Source organism: Thamnophis sirtalis, unplaced genomic scaffold (assembly GCF_051295495.1).
Source record: "Thamnophis sirtalis isolate CommonGarterSnake01/CBP01778 unplaced genomic scaffold, rThaSir2_p1.2 scaffold_9, whole genome shotgun sequence".
In the NCBI taxonomy this organism is placed as follows: domain Eukaryota; kingdom Metazoa; phylum Chordata; class Lepidosauria; order Squamata; family Natricidae; genus Thamnophis; species Thamnophis sirtalis.
Genome location: NW_028261389.1, coordinates 13,455,692 through 13,468,638, shown reverse-complemented (window position 1 = coordinate 13,468,638; position 12,947 = coordinate 13,455,692). Strand labels below are relative to the sequence as shown.

The following is a 12,947-nucleotide window of genomic DNA, read 5'->3' as shown; positions in this document are numbered from 1 at the left end:
CCTATACTGTACTTGTGCATTTCGTTTTTGTTGCCTAAATGTAGAACCTTACTCTTTTCACCATTGAATTTAATTTTATTAGTGCCCAATGTTCAAGTTTGTCAAGATCCTTCTGTATCTTTAGCCTATCTTCTGGAGTGTTGGCTATTCCTGCCAGCTTGATGTCATCTGCAAATTTGATGAGTTCCCCATTTATTCCCTCATCCAAATCATTGTTGAAGATGTTGAAGAGTACTGGGCCCAAAACAGAGCCTTGGGATACTCCACTGCATACTTCCCTCCATGAAGATGCAGTTCCATTGAGAATTACACGTTGAGTGCATTTGGTCAGCCAGTTATGAATCCATCTGGTGGTGATGCTGTCTAATCCACATTCTTCTATTATGGTCTACCTTATCAAATGCCTTACTGAGGTCCAAGTAAACTATATCGATGGCATTCCTCTGGTCCACTAATTTTGTCACATTATCAAAGAATACAATAAGATTAGTTTGGCATGATCTGTTTTTGACAAACCCATGTTGGCTTTTGGCTATTACTTTGTTTGCTTCTAGGTGTTTGCTAATTCGTTGCTTGATTATCTTTTCCAGAATCTTTCCTGGTATTGAGGTCAGGCTGATAGGTCTGTAGTTTTCTGGATCTGTTTTTTTTTCCTTTTTTTGAAAATGGGAACCACATCAGCTCTTTTCCAGTCCTCTGGAAGTTCCCCGGTGCTTCAGGTTCTCTGAAAGATATAGTTCAGTGGTTCTGAGATCTTGTCTGCCAGTTCCTTCAGAACCCTGGGAGGTAATCCATCCAGTCCTGGTGATTTGAACTCGTCTAGGGTAACCCTGAGGACACAGACAAACAGATAATCCTGAGGACACAGACAAACCTCCAAGTGGCCTCAGTGTCTCTCCAAAAGAATGCAAATGACCATCTGTCTGCAAGGAATATAAATCCTTTCCATTCCCCACCATCCAAGTCAAAGCTGAAGAAGTTTCTTGGATGAGAAGCGAAATGTCTTCAAAGAAAAAACAGAAAGCCCAGTTGCCTCTTGAAAAAGCACATTTGGGACATCCTGGATCCAGGGTTCTGACTTAGGAAGTGAGTGTGGAAGAGACTAGTCAGTGGAAGAAAAATCCATGTTCTTCTCTTAATAGCTTTGGCTTACTGCTTCCATTTCAAATCATAGGACCTACCTGAGTTTGGAGCCTGGACATAGCTTAACTCTGCAGCTCTGAGTCTGTGATGAGCTCTAAACTAGTCTGCTGCTCTGAACTGAAACTGTTCCCTCTCTGCTTGTGTTTGCTTGAATTTGCTACCACGTTGGAAAACCTGCTTTTGGTGTTGTTTATTTACTTCATGTGTTATATTATATATAAAGAGAAGTTAATGAATCTTGTGTCACCTGTGTGTGCTTTCTAGATGTGATTGCTGCTGCAAACTCTGATATATTTGATTGGGGATCACCAGAACAGCTAAGAAAAACGGGGAAAGGTCTACCTTGCGGGTATCTTGTAGGCTTTAGAACAGGGGTCTCCAACCTTGGCAACTTTAAGACTTGCAGACTTAGTCTTAAAGTTGCCAAGGTTGGAGACCCCTGCTTTAAAATTATTATTATTTATTATTATTTATTTGTCTTGTATGCCGCCCACTCCCGGAGGACTCCGGGCGGCTCACAAAAGACAAGGGAAAGGGGGAAAACGAGACAAAGACAACATATTAAAAACAGGAGTGGACTGGCTCTGCCTTTGGCCCTTAAGGAACCATAAGGAACCATGCCATGCAAATGAACGAAGCCCCATCTGCACATGTGCGGGATTCAGGCAGTACATGAAACAACACATACCCCCCCCCCCCAGTCTGCAGAAAGAAACCACCCTCCGCAGAATCGATCCCCGGCCCGGAAAACATTGGGGGCTGCTGGTTTAGAAATTTTGAATTTTATTCTCAGCTAATACATGGTAGAAACCAAGACATTGATCCTTTCTGTTTTAATATTAATATAGCGTATTCGCCCATGTAAGACAACTAACAAGCCAGGAATGCAGAATGCTTTCTGATGCTGCAATTAATTACAGTCGTCTCTGAAGCAAGGAGTGTACAAAGAGATATGAGACTCAATCTGCCAAGCAAGGGAAAGCATGAAGTAGGACCAACTTATCACAATAAATGGGTTGTTCAATCAGGTGCAGACAGAATGCCCAGCTTCCCTCTTAGTGGGGCAGGCTAGGGAAATGAAAGATTAAATACCAGTCTCCACTTTTGGCTCCAAGTATTTGTTTCATTTAGTGATGTATGATTGGGGGCTGTATTATGTGACAAATTATGCATTATGAGTAGGACACTTCCTGTTTCTATGCTGTCCTCCCTCATCTAAACTTGGGACTCCTAATTCACTTTGGCTGGAGCCCAGTGATCACTGTATAGGTATCTTAATGAAGAAATTCAAATGATTCTTATTTTAGCAGAGTGAATTTTTCTTCCTGACAATCTGCTTCTATGGTGTTGGCAAGGAAACAACATGGATGCATCCATGCGATTACTAAATCCCAAGTTTGACTCAAGGGAAATGTTCTTTTATTGCTTTATTTCTTAATCACATTTGTAGGCCACCTGCTCAGAATAACTCTTCCATTACTGATGTTCTTGCCCTGACTTCCATCCTTAATGTGAGTCTACATTAGCCATCCCCATCTGGTGCCATTAGAAAGTTCTGGGTCTGCAACACATAGAATTCTTCAGATGCTGGCCAGAAAGTGATCAGGTGATTATTAATACATTTCATGGTCCAATCACTATCCACTGATTCAGCTGTGGTTGGGGATGTTGAATCGATGTATGAGAATGGTGGGAGCATTGGATATGATGTTTTTGGACCATATTTTAAGGAACAGATTCTGTCTCAGAAAGCTGCTTTTTCAAAAGGCAATTGGACTTTGTTTTTCCTTGAAGACGTTTTGCTTCTCACCCAAGAAGCTTCTTCAGTTCTGGCTTGGATGAGAAGCAAAACTTCTTCAAGGAAAAGGAAAGTCCAGTTGCCTTTTGAAAAACCATTTTTGGGAGAACCATGACCTGGATGGCTGGGAATCTCCATAGACATCTCTCTCTCTCAGAGTTTAGAGCAATGCCAATCCTTGTATTTTTACACAAAGCAGTGTGGGGTGAACTATGATGGCACAGTGGTTAGAATGCAGTATTGCAGGCTAACTCTGCCCACAGCCTGGAGTTGGATCCTGGCTCAAGGTTGACTCAGCTTTCCATCCTTCCGAGGTTGGTAAAATGAGGACCCAGAGTGTTGGGGACAATATGCAAATAATTATTTGACATTGTAAACCGCCAAAGGAGTGTTATAAAGTGCTATGGACCAGTATATAAGTCTAAATGCTATTGCTATTTCAGACCGATGTTGCAGTACTGAGTGGTTTTAAAGTTTATCATTGGATTTGTATTTTTTTTTAAAAAAATATGAATATATAAATCACTTCAGCCAAGGCAAGTCTAAATAATGTTTCTTTTTTTTAAAAAAACGAGCAAAATTGTTTAGATGTTCTGACTTACTTTTGGTAAGGTCTCCCAGAGTCAGTAAGATGATTTGAAACAGACTTAACACAATAGTCTGTTCTTACACATTAAAAGGTATCGCTGTATGACTGAAGACAAAAGTGTTGGAGCAAATGGAGCTGACCAGAGTGAGAACAAGGCCTTCAAAACGCTATATATGTACTTACTAAATACATCTTTTTCACCAAAAATACCACTCAGTGATATTTGGCTCGGGAACTGTTTTACAAAACAGAAGTTGGAAAGGGGGACAGATTACAATTGAATGAAACTCTGGAGATTCCCACTTTAGGGACCAATTATATCCTGGCAAAAAAAAAAATATCCAAGAGATGATGTAATAATTACAGTTCAGTTCAATAGGCAATTGTTCTTGCACAGGTGTGAAAGGCGTAACATTTATATCACAAATTGTAGTATTTCCTTTCACCCTGATATAAGACAATGGGAGTGACCAGGTGGGGCTCTGATACCACTCCTGGATCAATGCTACTCATCTGTGATCGCACACCATCATCAATATTGTGGGAGGGGATTTTCCCCTGGCTGAACTGGGGTGCAGCTCAGTGACAAAGCCTTTGTTTTCCAGTATGCAGTACTGGAGTTGGATGGGGTTGGGGGTGGGTCAGGCTGGTATTGGCAACATAGCATAATAATTTCCTTGTGCTGAGTTTCGGAGCAGAGTTGCAGCTAATGGCTTTGATTCTTATTTTTTTAAAAAAAAGGAATGCAGCATGAAGTAAAGATGGATGAGGCACCATAAAGACACCTGAGCCTCACCTAGAAGTAATTACAGCTGGAACTCGCCTATATTCCCATCCCATTCAAAACCTTTGTTCTCTGTCCATGGTGCTGAAATATTCCGGCACATCGTGGGCTGATGCATTTCAGTAACCTCCTCCTGGAAGTTATTGGGAATGGCCAGAGAAGAAAGCTGCAGTGTTATAGCCATTCCTCAGAAGCCTCAACCAACATTGTTTGTGCATGAATTAAATGACTATATTACTGAATACTTTGTATTCATTATTAGCAAGGAAAGAGTAGATTTTCTAGGTTTATCTACAAGAGTAATTACATATGTGTGTTCGGTTAGTATAGGTACAGATAGACACCTATGCACGCTTGGATACACTATGACAAAGAATAAACTTGACATACAGTTCTGATAGCAGACTCAAGAACAGCACTATAGGGATTACTCTTGTTCTAGTAAGGCGATCCATTAGATGATGTAATCTTTGTTCTTTGTTTGTATTGTCCTGGGTTTTCAGTAAGACCTGCGTGGGTAGGAACATTTCAGATGAACTGTATAATTCATCATGTGCTTATTTGTGTATTCATATGTACTGAAGAACAGCTTCACTTTAATTGTCATTGCTTCATAAGTAGCTGAGTAGGTGGATGCCCACAGAGCTGATATCATGCCCAAATGGATTGTTTCCATTCAAGATAGATTCCTTGGCTGATCTGGCATTATAGTTTAATATTTTTTTCTTAATTGCTTGAATTTTTTCACATTTGTATAACCCATTTTTTATCAACCATTCAAACTACTTTGCGTGCATTGTCTCATTGTAGAAGGAGAGCTAAACTATGGTAGCCAAAAATCAGGAGGCTGGTAGCACCTTTCTAGATTAATACATTTTATTTAAAAAGGAAAAGCTTTGTGAGCTACCAGTATTATTCTGGTGTGTTATCACAGTAATCCTGATAATGGCCTTGTGAAGCAAGAAACATTATTCCCAACATTATTAGTGTGAATGTATGTGGGAGTACAGTGGGAGGAAGAGAGCAGTAATAACTGTATGCAGGAGACCATCCAATTAATTGGTGACGAAGAGAATTTTGAGTGTCAGATCCTATAGAACTGTCGCATAACATTTCTGGTTAAATTCCTGGCATATTTGTTTCTCTAGTAGTTTGGCCTATTGGCAAATTTGGTCTAGTGGTTAAGGTATCAGGCTAGAAAGTGGGAGAGCATGCATTTAAGTCCTGCCTTAGCCATGAAAGCTAGCTGGGTGACTTTGGACCAGTCGTTCTCTCTCTCAGCCCAATCCTTAAGTTTGTGGTTGAGAAAATAGGAGGATGAAGGTTTGTTGTATATGATTGCCACCTTCAGTTATTCGTAAAAGCAATAAAGGCAGGATACAAATAAATAAAACATTTAGTTGACAAAAGCAGATAGCAGTTGAATTTAATTCTTTCTTTTTCTGCATGGGGTTATCTTCCAATCAAAGTTGAGCTAACTCAAAATGTGAACCCAAATTGAGATGCTACAGTCCCAAAGAAGAAACATATTACATACATGGGAATATTGTTGAGGGAAAGCCATGTTACTCTAGGGTGGCAAACAATGAGGAGGAATCTGATAGCACCAATTAACACATTAAAGACAAAAAAATTGCACGTGACTTCATTAAATGCATAGAGATGTTTCGACTGGATTCACACTACACATGTTTATTTTGATTTCTTTTGGTCTGAGAACCTGCTATCCATCATGAGCTGTGGAGTGCAGTGGTTAGAGTGCAGTACTGCAGGCTACTTCTGTTGCCTGCCAGCTGCCTGCAATTTGGCAGTTCAAATCTCACCAGGCTCAAGGTTGACTCAGCCTTCCATCCTTCCGAGGTGGGTAAAATGAGGACCCAGATTGTTGGGGGCAATAGGCTGGATCTGCAAACCACTTAGAGAGGACTATAAAGTGGTATGTAAGTCTAAGTGCTATTGCTATCATGAGTCAAGGAAAGGGATAAACACCTTCAACCTTAAGACTTCACTTTTTGCAATGCATCTACAATTTTATTTGTTTTCTTCCTAGGAAGGTAATGTATTATGAATTGTTGTGATGTTCTGTTGGTTTATTGCTTTAATCTTTTCTTCAATTTTGGTAACATAAGCCCCATTGGAGTCAGTTCACAATAGACTGGCCTATGAGTAATTACCAAATAAATAATAGAAATCTAACCACATGCATTTATATATTTATTTTATAATGGAAATACTTTGAAAATTAAAGCATTCTGCAAAAAGAAGCTTAAATGAAGCTAGTAAAGACTTCTGAAAGAGAAGGGGAATAACTCTAAAGCAAAATTGTGATTTAATGGAAGGGGAGACAGAGCTGTACCCCTGATGCACGCAACCACTCAAGGAATAAAACCCCTCCCCAGATATTTTCTTCTGTTATATTCCTCCTTTTCCCCCATTTGTTAATTTTAGTCTTACAATCCAACTCGAAAAAATGGCTGGGAAACAAATCATTTTAGGAAAAAAACATTCTACATCAATCCCCACTAGTTCTGTTTTTTCATCTCCCTGTTCTTTGCTTCACCCTCTTTATTGAAATTTGGCACCATTATCAGACCTAAGGTGCTACTTTGATGTGTTGTTGAGTGCTGACAATTTTCTTCCAGTGTTGTTGTAATTTATTGGAAGCATCAGTATGGCAAATAGTATAGCCTTTATTGTCATTGTACAAAATAAATACAATGAAATTGGTTTTAGCCTCACTGGTACAATCCATGACAACAAATATAAACAACATAAATAGTATAAAGAATAATCTCAATGCAAGTAATTAGAGGAAAAGGAAAACTAATCATACATTTCTCTCTCTGTGTGTGTGTGTGTTTGTGTGTGTGTGGGGAGTGATTGTGGTTGTGTTTAAGAGTCTGACTGCCCAAGGATAGAAACTGTTTTTAAACCTATTTGTTTGGCTGGCTATGCTTCGATGTCTTCTGCCCGATGGTAGAAGTGCGAAGAGACACTGACCAGGGTGTGAATCATCTCTGAGTATCTTCCTTACTCTGCTAAAGCAGCGAGACCAGGCGATGTCATCCAGTGGTGTTAGAAGGAAACCAATGGTTACTTGTGCCGAATTGATCACTCTTTGTAGTGCCTTCCCTTCATATCACGTATTATTTTTGTTGAGCTACACTCAGGTTTCCATTTGCCGAAGAGGTCCTCTCTAGAAAAAAAAATATCTGGACAATCAAATGTGCCATTTGGACAATTTGGGTGGGAGAACACAATCAGGAAGGCTGTGAGTTCAATCCGAGGTAGAGGGAGATATTTCTCTCTCTGGGCACAATGAGAATATATCTGCTGAAATAAACTCCGCATTGGCGACAGGAAGAGCAGTCAACACCCAGCTACATTCAGTTGCCCAAGACTCTATCCCGAAGGGATTACGGGGTCTTTAAAAGAAGATGGTGGAAAGCAAAAGGCATTCAACACTTTTTCTGTCCATATATTGCATGAATAAACTGCAGTAGAAAGGAATTTCATTCCTGAAATATGTCATGATTACAGTGAATGACCCCTACTGAGACTATTGTTATTTTAAGAAAGTCTTAAGAAACACGTGAGTATGTTTGTGCACATTAGTCTGTTGTTTATTAATAGACACACATGGAAAGTTGCTTAAATACTGGGTAACTAACAGAGCATTAATTTTAGTAAATTATGGGAAAATATCGTGAGCTCACAATGCTTCTTGAATTATTCCCTTGAATTATAAATTATAAATTGAGTAATCTTATTGAGATTCAGAAAATGTGGTCTGCGTAGAGAACTCTTTATTGGCCCCACGGAGAGAGAAAAACTACTATTTATAGCTTCTCTACTAAGAGAGAAAAGCTACTGTATTTCTGATATAGAAAGCAAAGAAATGAGATGTCTGAAGTTTCCCTCCTGTGGATCATCAAAGAGCAAAATGGTTCGGTGGAGTTCAGCTATCTTGACTTTTGGAGTAGCAAGACAGGGAGATCTAAACTCTACACAGCCAGTTAAATGGAGAAGGAGGAGGAGGAGAACAGCAGCTTCAGCCTTGAATGTAGTTCCATTTCTCATCTAATTACAGCTGCATTTTGGAATTTCTGCAGAGATGGTAGCAATAGCAATAATATAACAGTAGACTTATATACCGCTTCATAGGCCTTTCAGGCCTCTCTAAGCGGTTTACAGAGTCAGCATATTGCCCCCAACAACAATCCGGGTCCTCATTTTACCCACCTCGGAAGGATGGAAGGCTGAGTCAACCCTGAGCCGGTGAGATTTGAACCGCTGAACTGCTGATCTAGCAGTCAGCCTGCAGTGCTGCATTTAACCACTGCGCCACCTTGGCTCCTTGGTGGTGGTTGTCTTTACTGACAATAGCTTCAGTGTCACTAGAAGAAAGATAATTCTGTTTTTCCTACTGCAGCAGCCGAATAGATTCAGGTAACACAGGAGAGATGGGGTGTTGAGAGAGGTTGAAAGTTAACCTGTTTTATACATTCTTCTGACACCTGAGCAATGGAGTTAACCAAAAGGAATAGAACTGAAGGCTCACATGAAATAAAACAGAAGGGCAGGAAGGATTTGTGTTTCCATGGGTAATAGGTCTTCTTTGCATTTTATACTTCTCTTGATTTCAGTTGTGTTTAGAGTCCTGTCAAGATGGAGTGTGGAAGAAAACATGCTTCTTATAAAAGGAATCAAGGATTGGGTGGTCATTGAGGCAACATTTAAAAGTAGAAATTTGTTAATGTATAATATATCCTATAATCTATCTGTCTGCCTGTTTGGTTTTAAACTCACTCACTCACTCACTCACTCACTCACTCACTCACTCACTCACTCTATCTATCTATCTATTTTATGATTATCTATCTATCTATCTATCTATCTATCTATCTATCTATCTATCTATCTATCTATCTATCTATCTATCTATCTATCTATCCATGCATCCATGCATCCATGCATCCATGCATCCATCTATCTATCTATTTATCTATCTATCTTTTTTATGATTATCTATCTATCTATTTTATGATCATCGATCTATCTATCTATTTTATGATTATCTATCTATCAATCCATCCATCATCTATTTAAATTATGTGGCGTCCAGTCAGTGTTGACCCTTAGTAACCACATAGATTTTCTCCATGAAATTCTGTCCCTAACTTGATCCTTCAAGTCTTCCAACAGCATACCTGTTGGACCTGCCCCAGGTATGCTTAAACCTCTGAATAAAAATGACCCTTGGCTCCATTTATTGAGAAACATTTATTAGAGATCCAGTGTATTCTAATAATGTAAATCAGAACTGGAAATTGTGCGCCCAAATCCCCAAGTTCTACTTTTCGCTCCCTTAACTGTCTCTCATTGCTCACCCTAGTGTAACCAATCAGGTTCAGACAAGAGGTTTTTATAATGGTCAATCCAAGCACAGTTTGGTATGCAGTCCCCTTCTTCTTCCAGCTGGGTGACCTTGAGGCAGCATCTCGAGATACAGCATTTACTTTTGTTCCTCAAAGCATTCATTCCCCCTCCCCACAGTTCATGGCAGTTTGTCACCGTATAGAAGCGCAGCACAAGCACACATAAGATGGCAGCTGGCAATGTCATTGGCACTATAACTGAGTTAATCCACCTTGTTGATGATCATCTTCCTTCCTTCCTTCCTTCCTTCCTTCCTTCCTTCCTTCCTTCCTTCCTTCCTTCCTTCCTTCCTTCCTTCCTTCCTTGGATTAAAGTCAGAGTTAGGTCTTCGTATAATGTGTCCAAACTATAATAATTTGAGTTTGGTTGTGTATGCCTTGATTGAGAATTCTGGGTTGATTTGTTCAATGATCCCTTTATTTGTTTTCTTGGCTGTCCATTGTATTCCCAGTAGTTTTCTCCAACACTAAAATTTGAAAGTATCAATACTATTTCTATCCTCTTCCTTCAAAGTCCAAGTTTCAGTTACATAAAGTTTCACAAGGAGCACCGCTTACATGATTTTGAACTTTATTAGGTGCAGATATTTCACAGCATCTGAATAGCTTATCCAGACCTTTGCTCTACAAAGTGGAGTCTCTAGAGCAGTGGCCCCAATTGTTTGGACACCAGAGAGTGGTCCCATGGAGAAAGGTTTTTCCACGGACCGGAGGGATGTGGTTTTGCAGCTGCCTGCATCCCATGGATAGGGCTTCGCTTGTTTGCATGGCCTGCTTGCTAGCATGCCATGAACTGCTGTTGGCCCATGGACCTGGGGTTGAGAACCCCTGCCCTAGAGTACTTTTGAGTGTGTGTTCCCTTATTCTTAATTTGTTGTTGTTGTTCTTAGTTGCGAAGTCTAGTCCGACCCATCATGACTCCACGGACAACGTTCCTCCAGGCCTTCCTGTCCTCTACCATTCTCTGGAGTCCATTTAAGCTCACGCCTACTGCTTCGGTGACTCCATCCAGCCATCTCATTCTCTGTTGTCCCCGAGTTCTTTTGCTCTCAATCATTTCCAGCATTAGGTTCTTCTCCAGTGAGTCCTTCCTTCTCATTAGGCAGCCAAAGTACTTGAGGTTCATCTTCAATATCTGGCCAAAGCAGTTAGGGTTGATCTCCTCTAGGACTGACTGGTTTGATCACCTTGCAGTCCAAGGGACTCGCGGGAGTCTTCTCCAGCACCATAGTTCAAAGGCCTCCATTCTTTGTTGCCCAGCCTTTCTTATGATCCAACTTTTATTCTTGATAGTTGATCCTAAAAGGCAGAAGCTATCTACCACTTCAATATTTCCTTTTTCAATTCTAAGGCTGGTTAGTGTACCTGTTATCAGTTTGGTTGTGTATAGAAGGCACATAATCAATATATAATCTCAAGCAGAGTTGGCACTGGATAGAAAATCATTTGAGAAACTAAGGGTTGTGGAACAAACTAGTTTAAAGAATCCTGGAAGAAAGCAAACCACTTTCTCACTGTTGCTAAAAAAAACCTTCATACTTAGATCCATACAGTTGGTTATATATAGCTAGAGAAATGACAGTGAACATCTGCGAATGTAACTAGATATTAATGGTTGAAAGTCAACATCAAAGTCTCAGCTCTTTTCCATCATAGCAAATGGTTCATCCTAAACTATTTTCCTGTTGGTGATATGAAGTGTCACTCAGTGAGTGAAAAATGGCCATTTTAAACATGTGTTCCTGATTATAAGAATGTGATAATATTTCAGTAAGAGCATGTCATTTAAAATGCAGTTGTTAAGTTAGTAACACTATTGTGAATTGACTCTGACTTTCCCATTGATTTTGCTTGTCAAAAGATCACAAAAGGTGATCACATGATCCCGGGACACTGCAACCATCATAAATACAAATCAGTTGTCAATTCTGATCACGTGACCATGGGGGGATGCTGCAACGGTTGTAAGTGTGAAAAATGGTCATAAGTCACTTTTTTCAGTGCTGTTTTAACTTTGAATCGTCACTAAACTCTTGTAAGTTTAGGACAGTGGTGGGATTCAGCCAGCTCGCACCTATTCGGGAGAACCGGCTGTTAACCTTTTAAGCAGTCCAGAGAACCGGTTGTTGGGGGAAAAAATCTCCTTTTGTTTCTTTCCACTTTACAGGGCTAATCCTGTAAGGAAGGAAGGAAGGAAACATTCTGGTTTTATTTCTAGCCTAATCTTTATTGCCCTGCTTACAGAAACTGCCTCTCCCGTTAACCCTCATTACATTGTAACTGCTAAGGCGAAGCGCCCATTGACGTGAGTGACGTTGAGTTGGCCATGGCCACCCAGTCACATGACCACTGAGCCACGCCCACCCAGCCATTCATTAGGGCCGAGAACCGGTTGTTAAATTATTTGAATCCCACCACTGGTTGAGGACTACCTGTAGTGCAAAGGACCAGCGAGCTCTGCCCCACTTTGGGTATAAGTGTCATATTCCAGAGTTACTGGAAGTTGGGTGTCATTAATTATTGTTAATTTGAAAAAGAAATAAAGAAAAAAAAACCCTCAGTGTTTAGGCCTCTTCATACATTTTGAGAGCTGGGTATTAATCTTGTAAGAAAAGAAGAAACGCCATCTGGATTTCATTTCTTGTCGTGTTTATCCTGTTGTGACAAATTCAGATCCTCCCCCAACAGGAATTCATGGTGACTTTCTTTTACATTCTAATTTGATTCTTTTTTTTTTTTACAGAAAATCCTCCCAGTTCCTCATTAGCTCAAAGCCTTCAGAAACACAATCCAGGCTTCTAAATGCTTAACAGTGAACATCATGACAGCCTGTTCAGGATCCTCATTAATACCGTTTCCTTTTGCTTCTTGACCCCCCAGAATGTGGCACCTCTCCAAGTGGTTGTGCGAGATGACAACTGCATCGTTATTTCCCTGGAAGCAGCTGACGTGGTGAGCTCATCCTCGGTGTATGTTGTGAAGATCACTGGCGAATCCAAGAACTATTTTTTCCAGTTTGATGAATTCAACAGCACTTTACCTGCCCCTGTGGTTTTTAATGCCACCTACCATGGTCTTTACTACATCGTGACCTTGATGGTGGTGAATGCCAATGTGATTTCCAAGCCAACTAGATCACTCACTGTGTTAACTAGTAAGTATGTTTTTAAAACATTGTTGATTTGATCTGTTTGA

At 40.1% G+C, this 12,947-nt stretch overlaps 1 protein-coding gene across 2 annotated transcripts in view; it reads left to right on the top strand.

The window, feature by feature from the left end:
- PTPRO (protein tyrosine phosphatase receptor type O) overlaps nt 1-12,947 on the top strand; it is a 174,688-nt gene that overhangs the window by 67,083 nt on the left and 94,658 nt on the right. For both annotated transcript variants that reach the window (XM_087722843.1, XM_087722842.1), the window contains exon 2: nt 12,633-12,906. In XM_087722843.1, coding sequence (XP_087578969.1) covers nt 12,633-12,906 — 274 coding nt within the window. The remainder of the gene's footprint in view (nt 1-12,632; nt 12,907-12,947) is intronic.